The sequence below is a fragment of the Pleuronectes platessa genome, chromosome 18 (genome assembly GCF_947347685.1).
Source record: "Pleuronectes platessa chromosome 18, fPlePla1.1, whole genome shotgun sequence".
Classification (NCBI taxonomy): domain Eukaryota; kingdom Metazoa; phylum Chordata; class Actinopteri; order Pleuronectiformes; family Pleuronectidae; genus Pleuronectes; species Pleuronectes platessa.
Window position 1 is genome coordinate 11,253,114 of NC_070643.1, and position 15,892 is coordinate 11,269,005.

Below are 15,892 nucleotides of genomic sequence, written 5' to 3' on the forward strand. Positions count from 1 at the left end.
GTGTGATCTGTAATTACAAACAGCTACAGATTATAGGATTATTGATAGTTTGGTGGTCAGGAAATTTTCAAGGGTCTTTACTGAGCTGTTCATCTGAAGTATGACTGCTCCCATGGACCTTGTTTGTGTGTGTGTGTGTGTGTGTGTGTGTCATTGTAATAATATTGAGTCTCAAAGCTGCAGAGTTAATTCATGAAAATATTTTATGATGAAAACGTGTTGCTGACTCTTATACAGATATTCTTATATTAAAAGCCACCTTTACATGAGCTTACACACAAACACACACGTTACCAATCTTTTTTGTATGCAAATCTCTTAGTACCTTCCACCTACCTTTCATACCGTGGGACATCTTTTCTCCGAGTAATGAAAATCTAATCACATTGTTCAAATCAAATCCGTAACCAAGGTGTCAGGAGCTTTAACTCTCCTTAGTCGTGTTGCTACAAAATCACTTTGAATGCAAATGATTAGAGAACACCAGGGAGTTCTTTTTCATAAAGGTCAGAGCTTAGCATTTCAAATCAGCTGCAACTTGAGATGCAACTTACAATTAATTGTAATAGTTGTAAATTAATTAATTAGCCAATAAAATGCCAGCAAACATTTTCCACTACCCGAAATACAATTTCCGCATGTTCATGTTTGTAAACTGCTAGTTTTGTCTTATAAACAGTGAAAGATGTGGAGGTCATACTGAAAAAAAACAGGGAGAAGCAGATCATCTTCCAGTTGAGAGCTAAAAGAGGAAAAGGTTTGACATTTCTGCTCGACAAACAAGCGTTGAATAGATATTCAAACTTTTCTGAAGATTCACTTTTACTTGTGTCAGAAGAAAAAGCAACATGCAGGCTGTATACATAGGTTTAATACTAAATCACTTTTACACACTGGTCTATTAATGTTTAGTATTAGTCAACAATACCAATATTTTATATCTAAATGTAATATCTGTGTTATATCATAATGCTTTACGTTGTTACTTCCACCAAGGAGGTTGTGTTTGGCCCCCGTACTTTTTTTTGTTTGGATTATGCAAAAACGAATGAACTGTTTTCAACAAAACTGAAGATCTGTACGAAGGGGCGATCCCAGGATCTTTGTTTTTCAACTTCTTTTGCATTCTAAGATTATTCGTGACATGTTCACAAATTGTCGAGCCAGTTAGTCATGGCTCTTGATGTAAGGTCATACAGGGATCCAGCCTTACTGTATGTGCAGCAGCAGACAGGGGAGTCCTCTGCACAGGCGTCCGGCGGTGACTGCGGTTGTCCCACAGCACAATCTGCCCCGAGTACGTCCCCCCCACCACCAGGTTGGGATGAAACCTGGCGAAGCCCACAGACACCACTGGAGACTGAGGAAGAGAGAGGAAGAGAGAGGGGGAGAGGATGAGCGGTCCACTGAATATTACTGTGGTGTGAGGTTGTTTTACTGGAAAGTTTAAGGAAAACAAAGTTTTATCAGGAACTGACAGAAGGAGGAAGATGGTGAGCAGAGGAATAGTTTGCTCAGATAAGACGTCACGATAAAAACAGGAGACGGCGAGAAAATAGCAAAGAACTACAGCACATGAAGCGAGGACGGTAATGCTAGACGGAGGGTGAGCGCGAACGGGGGATCAAGGCGTCGTGATGGGTGGCAGACATGGGGGGGAGATAGACGGAGAGAAGGAGATGATGAGGTTGGCTACGGAGAGGGTCCGCCGAGGAGAGGGGAGAGGGCTGATGCCGGGGCGGAGACCAGACAAAGGGGGGAATTGTAGTCTTCTTCCCCGCAGCCGTTTCACATTACAGCATCAAACCCCAGGCAGCCACTGGAGCGCTCACTGTAGCCTCCATCATGACAAGCGCACCCTTGAACTCCCTCCCTCCCCAGTGACCGTGTTTATTGAGTTTTGGTTCCTCTCGGCTGCTTGTCCCATACGGGCTCCTGTGTGCATCGGCTCGCCTCTCGTGACCCAGAGCCGCCGGAGCATCAGAGCCGAGGAGTTATGAGAAAAGGTTTCAGCTACGTGCAGCGACAGGAGGGCGAGCGGAGTTGTGCATTGACAAATTGAAGCCTCCCTCCATGCATCCATCTGGTAAAGCAGCATATTAAGTGCATTTACAGGCTCGACGGGGCCAAGAGAGCAGTCAACAAGAAGCTCTGAGACACAAATCACAATTAGAAACAGTGAAACTAGAACAACATGCAGGGAGGATTTCTAAAAAAGAACGGTTGCCTAATGCCCTCGTAGATTTTGTTGACAGGTTTAGTGTTCCTGAAAACGATATGTCACACATTGTGTTGTTGTGACAACAGCTCTGAGACAGTGTCTGGAGACAATCTTGTCATTTATTAACTGAATGACTCAGTGCGTTAACAAGGCGATGACGACCTGAGATTTATTTCAAATGTTATAAAGCTTAATGATGCTAACAGTTGTAATAGGCTGTTAAATACAAAGTCACGCTACAGTGAACATGAATTTCAGAATTCAATTAGAATTGGGAACACATTCATATATGATTAATATCTATGAACAGATTCTACATGTGAACATACAGAACCTGAAGGTGAGGGACAAGATATGAGCAGGCTTTGGTTGCCCGCAGGTGATGAGAGCAGAAGAGCTGAAACACAGCACAGTGATCGAAATGCATCGGCGTGCAGCTTATATGCAGGTCACTGTTAATACAGTTTAGCCCAAATGTGTTGTGGACCTAAAACAACTAGAAAAAGTATCGAGAAGTATTCGTCTGATGTGATGAAAGAATCTAGTCAGACTGTTGACAGTGTACAGAGAAACAGAAGATGGAGTCTCTTGTCTACACTGGCAGCCCCAAAATATTGGAAGTTGCCCACGATGCTTCTTCTTCTTGATATGATTCCTGATGGGTTCCGAGATGGATCTATGATTAACTAAATGACCACTATAATAACCATTTTTAATAATGACTCAGGAGTAAAAAATCAATAATGGTGACCAAATGATGATCAACATCTCAGATTTTAGCATTAACCTTGCTCCAACTTCACATTTCTACTTAACCCTCATCAACATTCCCCGTCTCAGGTCAGATAGGATCAATAGTTTATTTTGAGAACGTGAAATGTCCCAGTCACAGCGGATGGAATCAGCTTTTATTTCTTTCATCGTATTCACAGCGGGTCAGAAGTTTCCATACAATTTGTTGCCAGCTGTGACAGTGAGGATGGTGTTGTTTTCAACTAGTTGGTGTGTGTGTGTCTGTGTGTGTGTGTGTGTGTGTGTGTGTGAGCCCGTTTGTGTGTCATCAAGGTAAATGTGATGGTTAGCATGAACTGCCACTGAGGTGTTTTTGCCAGGTGTTTATACGTCTGTCTGTGGACAGATGTTGTCAAAGTGAATGAAGGCCAAGTTTTTAAGATGAGTGTAGCCTGACTCATCAGTAATAAAGTATTAACAACTACTGAGTACTCCCAGCGTGCACCAGTCCTTCCTGCAGCAAAGCACGTTGTCAACACAAACTTCTCCCATGGATGAAACAGAACAGTAGAGTTCCACAATTCAATTGTTTTTCTGAGGTCCGGGCAGATTTCTATTGATTTACCTGCGTTGTCAAGCAAAGAGGCCGAGGGAAGACGGTTGAAAGGTTCAACTCTAATAGACTGAAATGATACAAATGATTTACATGTGAGAGGAACAGAGTAATTTCTTATTTCAGAAGTTATTCACTTAAAGGTCAAACCAACGCTTGTGTTGAGTTTAACGTCATTATCAACATCCCTTGATATTCTTTTCAGTCCAGAGTCTCATAATGTCAGAGTTGTTCAGATATATATTACAAACTTCTAAAAGTAAATCAACAAATCAAGAGACAAACAAACTGTGTTGGAGGCATCATCATTTCAAAAATAACTGTTGCAAATAATTTGCAATGGCTCTCAGTGGTTAGATATGAATATCTGATGGAGACTGAGAGAATCTAAAAATCTACCACAGTAAAACATTTGTCTTATTTTTCATTTCTTTTTCACTTCTCTCCCTCCCTCCCTCTCTCTCTCTCCCTCCATCCCCACCACCACAGCATGTGGGAAGCAGCCAACTCAAAACCCCAGTTCATTTTGAAAGGAGACTGGAAAACAAACCAGAGGGAAAGAAAACACTGCACTCTCTTTCTCTCTCTCTCTCTCTCTCTCTCTTTTTTTCTTTTTTGTGTTTCTCCTGAGGAGTCACGGCTTCCAGACGAACAGAGTCGCTTCAAATGTCAAGACTCAAAATAAACTGAACTCTGGGGGTAAAAATAAAGTCGCTCGTCAGCCACAGGGGAGGCACTCTCCGAAATGTTTATTTACACTGTCAGATAAAAAGGGATCAAGCCTTTTGGGCTTAATAGCATGTGTTAGTGCACAAGATCTGATGGACTCACCAGGAGTTTCTATAATTGTTGGATCTATAGTCGCCCCCTCCGGGGTATTCTATGTGGAATATGTATATTAAAGTCACTTTAAGTGTATTAAAATAATCTATGAAGCTCACACAACTGTAACTGTGTAAAAGGACATAAATATAAACTATCCTGACCTATTGATTTAGGGACTAGTCCAAGAAGTACTGAAAGACAATAAAACTTCACACACTCAAATCCATGTGGTCGACTCTGCAGTGAACCTGATGACTTTGAAAATCTCTGAATTTTGGGACGATCTTTGCCCTCTGTGGTCGTCTGACAGGCTCCTGTCTGAGGTCAGTTCCCCCAGACTCCATCAGTGGGCTAATAAAACCCAAGTCCTGCCCTCCCTGTCATCCAAGTTCACAAAAACCCACATGAACAGAAGTACTAACTAGGTACAGCTCACCACTGAAACCATTTATCAGTCGTCAGAAAGCAGAGACACTAAACCTGGAGGACACTGGACTCAGGAAAGCAGAGACGGAATAATAAATGAAACATCCTTGCACACACACACTTACACACTTACGACAAGCAATGTGTGTTTCTTTGTCGGGTTAAGTTAATTCTGTGAATCAGATTACTCCAAACAGACTAAATAGATGTAGCCAGGAGCCGGCACGTGAAAAGTTATTTCGAAAGAGCTAGTAAAGGCGGATCTATTTGCCTGAAGTGACAGTAACCATGAAACCATTTCTTTTTAGAGTTTTAAATATGACAGACTGTTATCTTTAACCTCACAATAGAGACCTGTATCTATACGATCTTATCATGGCTCTACTTTGACCATTAACACCATCAAAGATTTATAGGAAACATACAAATCCAGAAGCATATAAACACAAAGGCAGAAAACATTCCGACTGTTCTCCCCCTAAACATCTCACATGAGAAATAAGCTGGATCAAGAGACCCCTCTATTTACTCCATATGTTAGTTTAACCCCTGATCTTATCACTGTGCATCTTTAAATCCCGACTGAACTCCGAGTCCCGTTTTTTAAGAAACCACAGTGTACGCCATCATTCCCTCACGTACTGTCAGGCTTAGTGAGAGAGCTACTGAAAATTAGCCCAACTTTGTCCCGACTGTGCAGTCAGAGGCGCCTGCCAGCCACGACTTGGACTCAGAATAAAAGCCAGTCTCTCTAAATGCCTCTAATCACATGTCAAATCTGCACATATGCTTTGGAGTTAGACCTCTTAAATCCCCTGTATGTCATTAGGCGCTGAAATAAGATCAATTTGTCCCGCTCCATGAGGAAGTTTATGATTTAAGCTCTGGGGGAACAGTTTGACGGGTTCTCAGTTTAGATGTCATGTAGGACATTATTGACTGAATTTAGAGCTGAATTATAGGAAGCCGGGTTTATGCTCATGTCTTTCGCTCGACTTTTTATTCATTCAAGTATGAGGCACTGCCATCATTGCCCCAAATACAGGCAATGTCAGAGAGCAAACACAATTGTATAAACGATTGTATTTGTAAGGGATATCATTCAGAATTGAGTGAATAGTTTGAATACACTAACAGATATTTTACAATGAAAATTAGCAGGTATTTGCAGTTTTTTTTTACTCCTGGGTAAACCTTCTAAATAAAGATGATTGACTCCTTTCCCATTGTTTTTTTTCCCAGTGCGCCATGTTGGACCTCATGAACGTGCCAGAACCTAAGACATTCTTCATCTCGCTTTGTCTGTGTGTCTTTGAATGATTCAAAGAAAAAACTCAAATTAATAAGGACATACACAAAATGCAACATGGTGTAGAAAAAGTGCAGCACACAGAGTGCCAAGGAAATAAGAGTGTAGAACGAATGAATAAAGTAATGATGGATTGACAGAAGGACAGAAGGACAGAAGGATGGATGGATGGATGGATGGATGGATGGACAGATATAGCCAAGAGTTACATGACTGTATAATAAATGTGTAACAGCCTGAACAGCTGACATGCCAGTGGACACTCCCCTGGTTCATGGAGCTGGTGCAACACAAATGTTTTGGACAGAGCTACTTAGCAGGTGTTGGCTGTAGAGCTGCACACACAGGAGTGGCACAGACCTTCTCATGTAACTCTGTGTCTATGAGCGTCTTACAATAGTCTACTTCCCATAACGTGGAACTTTTCCCTTAAATCAGATGCAGCCACACACGGACCTCCCTCTCCCCTGCAGCTCCTCTTCATTTCACATTCATAAGCCTGGACATACCAGTCATACACGCACCACATCTGTCTAAATAACACCTCAACAACTCTCCTGTCGGCGCGACTCCCGCTATGATTGCATCTCCATATCGGGGCTGACACACCACTGAGCCCGACTTTTCATTTCCAAAACGCAGAGTGGTTCTGTGCACGGTTCTCATCTCACATGCAGCGCGGGTCAGACACCTGCCAAGTCATCTCCTGCCAGCCCAGACGAAGAGGATGTGGACGTGATGGGAGGGGGGGGAGGGGGAGGGGGGGAGGGGAGGGGGGAATGACAGCTCCCGGATGGAAAAGCGGCGGCGACAGTCACTTTGGTGTATGGGCCCCGAGATGAATTGTGAAAGTTTTGCAGGGGAGACACTTTCGCAGTCAGAACAGTGGGTTTCATTTCTCTCCTCGGGCAAGGTCTGCTGCTGCTGTGTGTGTGTGTGTGTGTGTGTGTGTGTGTGTGTGTGTGGGAGAAACTCACCCACACAAAGTATCATCTCCCATATCTCACACAGGCTCACAAGGCTAAGTGCTTCTGGCAGCCCTTATTATATTAATGGGAAGTGTTCTGTAGAGGATAATACACACATGGTAGGCAGTGATGAAAGATGGCACCCAGCGAGGGATTAGGGAGATTTGAAGGAATGACAGAGTCGAAGAGAGAAGGGGAACACTCCCTCCTTTGTGGCCTCCTCCTCTCTGTCTCTCGTTCTTTTTCCTCGGGCAACAAACTGTTGCTCCAGTCGACTCAGGAAGGTAGAGACGGAGGAGGAGTGCTGTGGTGAGAAGAAAAGGGGGGGAGGCGAGGGGGGTGGGGGGGCTGATAGGGCACAACTGACAGTATATCGTAGATCCATGCTCCATCCCGTCTTCCCCCCACTTCGCTCACCGCACACATGTGTTTTCCACTCCCCGCCTTATCAGGACCAGATGGATCCCACTGTCTTTCTCTTGCATCCCTTCTCCCTCCTCGGCCTACCTCCCCCCCCGCCCCAGCAACCACCTTCCTCCTCCCTCTCTCCCCCCGGCTTTGCTCGTTTATGACACCCCACAGATTTTGTCACTCTGCGGTTTCTGGCAAGGAGAGAGAAATACCAAGCCCAGTCTCCATTTCACCGAGCAAAGAATGAGGGTTTGCCGGAGTGAAAGCACGAGGAGGAGGAGGTTCTTCGGAGCACAAACAGGCCTTTCTGTCTCTCTCTCTCTCTCTCTCTCTCTCTTGCTCTCTCGCTCTCTCTCTCCCTCTGTCCCTTCTGCAGCTCCTCTCCCTTTACTTTCCATATCTTGTTTGTTTGCTCGGCTCATATTTTCACTTTTGCTGGTTCAACCCTACCACCCAGATCTCTATTCAATTCGTCTCTGGTACAAATTCTGCTTCAGTAACTAAATCATTTCATCCTTTCAAAATCACTTTTTTGAAAACAGTCTAAAGTTCTCCAGAGTGAATATTTCAAGAACTAATTTAGTTTGTAATTTACGTCTCTCAGGAAGTTTTTCAAAGCTCTTCTCACTAACAACACCATGATCAACAGACACTTGTAACTATGGCAGCCTGGGAGGAACTGTCTGCTTGTGCTGCAACCTATTAATACATGATATAACCAATTAAGTTTGTGTTTCTCTATTTCATTACATGGCGATTTACACATAAAGTTACGTCAATCAGCAAAGTCAAAGTTGGACAAATTAATCCAAATTCAACACTCTACGACCTCTATCTAACACAAGGTGCAAAGTCGCACAACTTCTTTGCCAGTCTCTGAAACACACAGTTGTCATTGTCCCATCCGGCAGCCACATGGTTAAATACGAATGCACTCTGAGTACCCATGGGCGTGTGGGTCTTGAGAGAGTTGTGGTCAGGCGCATGTTGCTGGCACATCGCTATGTTGAGGCAGCAGAAAGATGCAGAACGACTGACAAATATAAAACTGGTCTGAAGTCAGTGACGCAGGATTCCACTGTTATTTTAAGGACACATTAACAGGATAGAAATATGTGCCTGCAAAATTGCTGGTGTGCAACATGTGCACAACTGTGTGTGTTTGGAATCCTACAGTTGCTTGAGATGGTTTGGTTGTGCACTTTCACTTTGCACATGAGCAGAATTGTTTCCTGTGCAGAGAAGCTTTTTCCTTCTTGCTACCTGGTTAATCTGCCAATAACAGCAATCCACCAATGGGCTTTTAAAGGAATGGGGGATGACACCCTATTTTATTGCATTTTATGCCAAAAACACCAATGAATAATCAAGCGAATCACAAACCTTTTGAAACATTGCACCTGACACTGCAACCTTGTAGCCAAAATGCACTTGCTCCATAAGTTTAAGACCATGTACTTACAGGATTGTAAAAATAGAGCCCTGACTGTTCCTCACCAGTAGCTACATCTGTGTCATATATCACAAATCAAATACAGTCGCACAGTCTTAACCATCTGCTCAGTGAGCACTTGGAGGATTTCTCTGCTAAGCTTTTGGACACAATGCTGCTTCACATGGGTTCCATCTCGGATAAAGCTTATAAATAATGCTACTGCTTGTCTCTCTCTCTCTCTCTCTCTCTCTCTCTCTCTCTCTCTCTCTCTCTCTCTGTGTTCTCTGTCCCTCTCACTCCCTCTCCTCCCTGACTGCTCCGCTGCTCTTACTCAACCTTTCTGAAAGTGCCAAAGGCCTTCGGAGCGACGCTCAGCAGCGAGATATTAATAAAAATATGACTGAGTCCAATGGGATATGACAGTAGCGGCGGGGGCTGCTGCAGAGAGGCGTGTGGTTTGGGGGTTTCGGCAGAGGTTTTAAGTCAAACAGGCCCTTTAATGTGGTCGGACTTCGCCCACTTGAGAGGCTGGTGTGAAGTTACAAGATTGGACCCAACTGGGACGGGGCGATGATGGGTTCAACTGCCGGGACGGCCGTGATGTGGGGAAGGCACAGCAGCAGTAGCCCCTTTACTGAAGTACAAACCCAACCCACTCAGTGATGGATCACACACTTCCTCCACTGCATTACAGATCAATGGCTCCTGCAGTGAGGGTCATGAAACTGCCTCTAACCCTTAAGGGGATTGTAAAATCTGTCTTCATACACTGGATACTGTTTAATATCAGACACAGTTTATTTGTTAGGGCCCCTATATCTCCATGTATTTCTATGGTTCATTTCATGGCATAAACCAGCAAATAATAAAACATCCTCAAAAGATATGTTATAACTTGAAATAAGTTTTACTGTAGGTTAAACTGGATAAATGCAAACCACTGTTAGATAGCAAAATTATGAAGTTAAATTAGAAATTTGATAAAGAAGATAGAGAAGTATTAAGTAAAAATAAATAGGATCTAAATAGAAGGGAAAGATATAAATTAATACCTAGCTGTGAACTGTTTATTTTCTGTTATTTTATATGGGAATTAGATTTGTCAAGTTTTGTCTTCCTGATTATTGCTTTAGAATGCAATGTAACAGCACAACGGCAGAATGGCAAAAATATTTGAGCACACTTCCCAGACTGCACTTGCCTAAAGTGACTCTGACATTCCTCCAAAAAATCAAAACCAATGCCAGCTTTTAAATAATTTACTTTCCACCACCATGTCAAGAACTATGCTTGGATAAAGTGAAAAGTGACTAATTGTTCTTTAGGAAATAATTATCTAGTGCCTAGTGGAAACACACAACAATTCTCTCACACTAGGTAATCGGCATTATTCTGTGTCAAAATACAAATTCAGAAATTGCTCTAACAACTAAAACTACACTGAAAATAACTAAGATCATCTCATCCCGACAAGACAAATGTCTCCTGTTGGACCAAGACCATTAAAACCCTAGTGAAGTTAAGGAACAATGACAGTTGCTGAGCACATTCACCCAACAACACACCAACACTCAGTCAAGAAAATACTGAAGCTTGACCTCACCAATACCCCGTCTGTAACATGAAGCCTCCTACAAGTCATAGCTTTATACAATCAAGCCCCCGCTGAACCAGACCTCAACCACAAACCCCAACCCTCCAATACCGGCCCAGCACTATCATTCTTCTGTATCTGTACTCCCTTTCTCGCAACCTCATGCAGTGGTCAACCCATGTACCTATCTAGCCACCAGATGAAAGCTGCTCCTGTGGGCAAGTCTGGATAAACTAAGAAGGTCGCCTGGGGCCTAGCGACCCAACCCATGAAAACGTATGTATATGTGTACCCATAGACTGTATGGGTACATCAGAGTCAAATAGACCAGTGACCAGCTGAGGGGTCGTGAGAAACAAAAAGGGGGTCACAAGATGATTTCCAGAAATCAAATACAACGTATTAACAATTCAATCTATCGTATTTTAAACGTAATCTGTCAGGAAACACTGCAACATTTTTTAATGTAAAGTCTCTAGCATTGGGCCATGGATGTGGTCTGATTGACAGCTAGTGCTGTCCAATGGGTGCAAGTCACAGGTGTAGGTCGAGTTCAGGCCCACCCACCGCTCCTCCAAATATGGTTACTACTGGTTTCAAAAAAACTAAACGGTGATAGACAAAATGCCAAATTCAGCTTTAAAATGTCAGTTAACAAACCAGTGGGTTTCACGGTGGCGGATGCAACTTGCATGTACTGCATGTTTACAGCTAGTGTAGATAGGGATGGGAGGTGGACGGTGAAAATAAAAATAGACAGTAGAGGAAGAGGCCCCCCAGCGTCCTCCAAAACCTTAAAAGTTAGAACATGCTCGCACATTAAGAGCCATTTGATCTGCGGATAACTAGAGAGCCGCAACTCTGTTTGCAAAGGAAAGTCCTCTCTCCTCTCATCTAACCACTCCTACGTTCCTTTCATCCAAGTCCAGCAGCGACAGGAGGAGGCGGGGCTGATGCCCAATGACATGCAACCTCCTCTCTCTCTTTTCACATCTCATTATCTTATCCACATCTTATCCTCATCTGTTTATCCCTGATCTTTTCACAGCCGGCTCTCAACGTCTTTCTTTTTTATGTTCCTGTTTTTCTGTCATTTACTTCTCTTTCTCCCTTCGTGAACAGACCGTGGCACATTCCCAGGCCGCACTAACTCGCTGACTAACATGTTTGGGTGGGAAAGCGGGGCACTTGAATGTTTCTGTTTTCTTTCAGTCTTTCTTCCTTCGTTTCTCCATCTGATATCAATTCATCCGACGCACAACCTTCCAGTGAACACTCACTCGGAACAAAATGGACTGTGTTCGTACAGAGGTGGTTTGTGTGTGTCAGGACTTCAAAACACACTACAACGAAGATGCGTCATTCTGTTACAAAATTAAATTTCATCCATCATCCTCTCATCAGTGTGTGTGCACTAACTTCTGCACATTGAAGCCCCACTTTAATGATGAGCATTTCATCTGCTGCTTCAACACTGACAGTTCACATATCAGCATCCTCAGAAACAGCACTGTTAATAAAGTCAGATTTTCACTGCACAGATTCTGTCAGACAACCACATGGAAAAACTACTGAATCCTTCAGCTACAAGATGCATGGCTGTAACATATACCCAAGACCACATGGATTTCAGCAGCAGCGTAAATTATGGTGCAGTGAAAGAATGGAGGCCTTTAAAAATCCATCATGGAGCTGTGCTTGTATGGTGAGCTTTAGATCGAAATATTTGCACGCAGCGTGTGGTCTGCAGGAATATGTGGTTCTCTTTGCATCTAAGTAAAAAGAGAAGAAATCCACTTCCTCTGTGTGAAGGAAGCTTGAATGTGCGAGTATGTGGGTGAAGGTCTGACGCTGCCACAGTGATCCGATTGCTTGGGACATTTATCCGACTACAGGTGTATTTTCACATCTATGGTGGTTTGCATGAAGTTCGCTTTTTTGGGAAGCAGCACTTCTGACATTAGATGCCGCATCAATGTGGGTGGGCTCACACACACACACACACACACACACACACACACACACACACACACACACACACATGTGGCAGCCTCGGATTAGGAAGCGGTAGGCCACATCGTTTTACTACCAAGACGTCTCTATATGGCCTCGCCTGTCTCCTGGGAGCCGTGGAGCCCTCACACCCAGTCCTTCAATCCTCTCTCTCTCCTCCTCTCTCCCTCCTTCCTTCTGTCGTTTTCGAAGTGTCACTTGCTATTTGCGTCACAATTGTCAATGAGTTTGTTTCCCACCAAAACCTCAGTTTCTTCCATTAACACTGTCCCAAGAGGCAGTGATCAGAAATAATCAAATCTAGGAGGGTCAATGAATGCATGTGGAGGATTTCCGCTTTTGTCGTCCATTATTTTCACACACAAAGGTTCTGCCATTATAGAGCAGCAAAGAGAAGGAGAGCTGTAGATTACTGGACGCTTTGTTCCTCTTTCACCATGTACTAAAGCTCTGTGGCAGTTACAGTCTCACAATTCATCCCATCTAAAGGGACAAAAAAGGAAATGGCAAACTTCCTGTTCACAGAAACAGGCCATTCCCGTTAAATTATACAGAATTGTGAAATGTGAGTGAAGTTGCATGAGTACCTGACAGTGAAAGATGTACTCAGGTGTGGCTTTCTTAAATTTGGTGTTCCACACGAGGGCAACACCGTCCGGCTCATGAGGAGCATCTTCATTATTGTTGTAGGAGGCAACCATCAACTCTGGATACTGAGGGAGAGACAAAAAAAAGAGGTGGATGTTAATAAATGCAAACAAGTTCATGATAGAGATGCTCCCGTTCTCAGTTTCAAAGATTTTAAACTTGATTGTCTGCTTTTACGATGTGATACAGTTACACGTATACAGTAAACAAAGATGGACGACGTGTGTCTAATTCCTCCCATTGTAGAAAAACTGTTTAGGCAAAATATCCTGGATATGAGTGTTGCCATCTTGTGTTTTTGAACTAAATTGGAGCCAGAAACATCATTGTGTTTAAATTGACCTAAAACTAAAAATGTCAGACTTTCATGTGTACTCATGCCCCATCTGCTACCATGGAGGAGGCAGAGTCTGGGATCTTCACTGCAGCAAGCCACCAGGGGGGGTTCGAGATGATCTATCCTCACCTCAGTGGAGCCGTCATGTCCTCCATCTTTATCTACAGTCTGGGATTCAAAGTAACGCACAAAAGAATGCAGGCTTTACCTGAGGGGACCAGTCGAGACAGGTGACGACGCGATGTTTCGACCAGTGTTCATCGTAGAAGAGTCGACTGAAAGAGAGACTGGAGCCACTACCAGAGTCTCTGGAGGCAGAGAGCAGAGAAAAGGGTCAAAGGGTCAAAGGTTACTTCTTGAGCAGACCTGGAGAAAACAGATTTGTTCTCGTCGTACATCAGACACTTGTCAAAGTATGTAAGTAGTTATCTGCCTAGAAAAAAAAGTTCTTCAGTCTGTGGTGGTCTTTTGTGATCACAGCTTTAATCTACGTGACACAGTTAATAAGCGGGACCAACTTGTTTCACTTTATGGATTTCAGGGATCAAGACCTTTAGCGGTGCTCCCTTAGATAATCCAGCAGTAAACCTTAAGGAATAACACATCGTACTATGACATTATTTTACTTTTTAATAACATAACACTGAAACTAGAAACCTATTTTAAAGGGACAATCCACACATTTTACACATTGAGTTCAGTTTACTCAGCAAGAACTTCTCAGCCTGTATACTTTTGTTGCTGAAGTAGCTTTTTGACTTCTACTGCTCTGATTTTGTCCGTTCTTTTTTCATCTGTCCCTTGTGAGTCTCCCAACTTTATAAACATGGATTACTAATTTGCTTAAATACCTCTTTAAAAATGTCTTTTCTTTCAGCACAACAAATTGCATGTTTCAGAAAGTGGAATCTGCCCTGAGGAACTGAGTTGAGAGTTTTCTGACTGGATTTGTATCACTAGTGTGGAACTTAAACATATCTGTTAACTTGAAAATGTAGAGTTCTGTGTCAGTGGTCACAGTAGTAGTCGTACCGCTACCACCACAGTTTTTGTCTGTCACCCCAGAAAAAGAGAAGTTACCAGAAAAGAAGAAAGAAGAAAAAAATAAGAAGGGCACTGAAGTTAAGCTCTGGGTCATGGCCTGTTTTAGACATAATCTCTATTTGACCACAGGCTTGATGCCTCTCTGTGGCTGCAGCGGTCAAAGTTGAAGTGAGTCGGTAAAAAAAGCCTTCTTCTGTGGATACTGAACCAGCTTTGCACTTATGACTCTTGCAACTTCAACCGCCACATGGATAACATGGAGATGACCCTTCAGATGGCAAGAGGACGATGCTCTTCAGGATGTGATGGCTGTCAGTTCACAGGAGCTTTTAACCCCCGGAGAGTGTGACATCAGCAAGAAGACATTCATTTTGAAGAACAAAGGAGCCTCGAGGCCCCTGGATGTGAAACTGTGGGCATGAGTCAGTCTCAGTGTATTTTCTCAGTTCGCAGCGTGCAAGTAAACTCTCAAATGTGCTTACACATCCAAACACATCCTCCCTCCTCCTGTCCCCTCCCCGCCTCCTCCCCGCTCACCCCTCTTTGTCCTCCGGGTCTCGGCCGCTGTAGTCAAAGAAGATGTCGCTGTCTTCGGCCAGAGCTCTCTCCATCACTCGGATGCTGCAGTCAAAGAAACTCTGAAACTCAGAGGAGTGAAGGATCTGCTGCCGCTCTTCCTCTGTCAGCTCCCTCAGCACCGGAAATGAGCCTGATGGAGGGAAGATGGATGTGTACACATGAGCATGTGAGGGATTTATATTAATAAGATACAGAGAGAAAACATTCTTAAAATGTATACATCATCTAAAAGTTTAAAAAAAGATACATTTTCGATTTATTTACTTAACAACTGACCTGTTTCAGCTCAACATATTGTTATTTCAGTATATCAGCAGGTTTCCTCTTTTGTGGAAGAGCCTATGTAAAGCACTCTCACATGACAATAATCATTCAAAAATGGCAATGCCTGTGATTGCTTCTTTTATTTTGAGTTATTCTTTTTTATAATAAGCTTTTCTGTTTCCTAAATTTCATATATTTCACAAAGTCATTTCTAGGCATTCCCAAAAATCTAACCACTACATTTAAAGGTTAATAAATGTGCCTGAGACTCTGGACTCTATTAGCGTCTGCCTCTAACTCTAAAAGGACTAAACATCCTACTGAAAAATACCCTTATATGATCATTTACAAGCTCACAGATGCAGAGCTGTCCCACAGTATTACCTCTGTGCCTGATGTCAGATTAACATTCACTTCATCTCTATCAAAACCAGAATCACATCCAGGACATAATAAACTACAAACAGTTCCTA

General features: G+C 43.1%; 1 protein-coding gene across 1 annotated transcript in view; it reads right to left on the reverse strand.

Moving 5' to 3' along the window:
• The window catches only part of LOC128462158 (cytoplasmic dynein 1 intermediate chain 1), a 56,688-nt gene that overhangs the window by 13,124 nt on the left and 27,672 nt on the right, over positions 1-15,892 (reverse strand). The window contains exons 9-12 of the mRNA XM_053447458.1: positions 15,114-15,285; positions 13,741-13,840; positions 13,135-13,260; positions 1,214-1,360 (exon numbers count right to left, since the gene is read on the reverse strand). Of these exons, the coding sequence (XP_053303433.1) occupies positions 1,214-1,360; positions 13,135-13,260; positions 13,741-13,840; positions 15,114-15,285 (545 nt within the window). The remainder of the gene's footprint in view (positions 1-1,213; positions 1,361-13,134; positions 13,261-13,740; positions 13,841-15,113; positions 15,286-15,892) is intronic.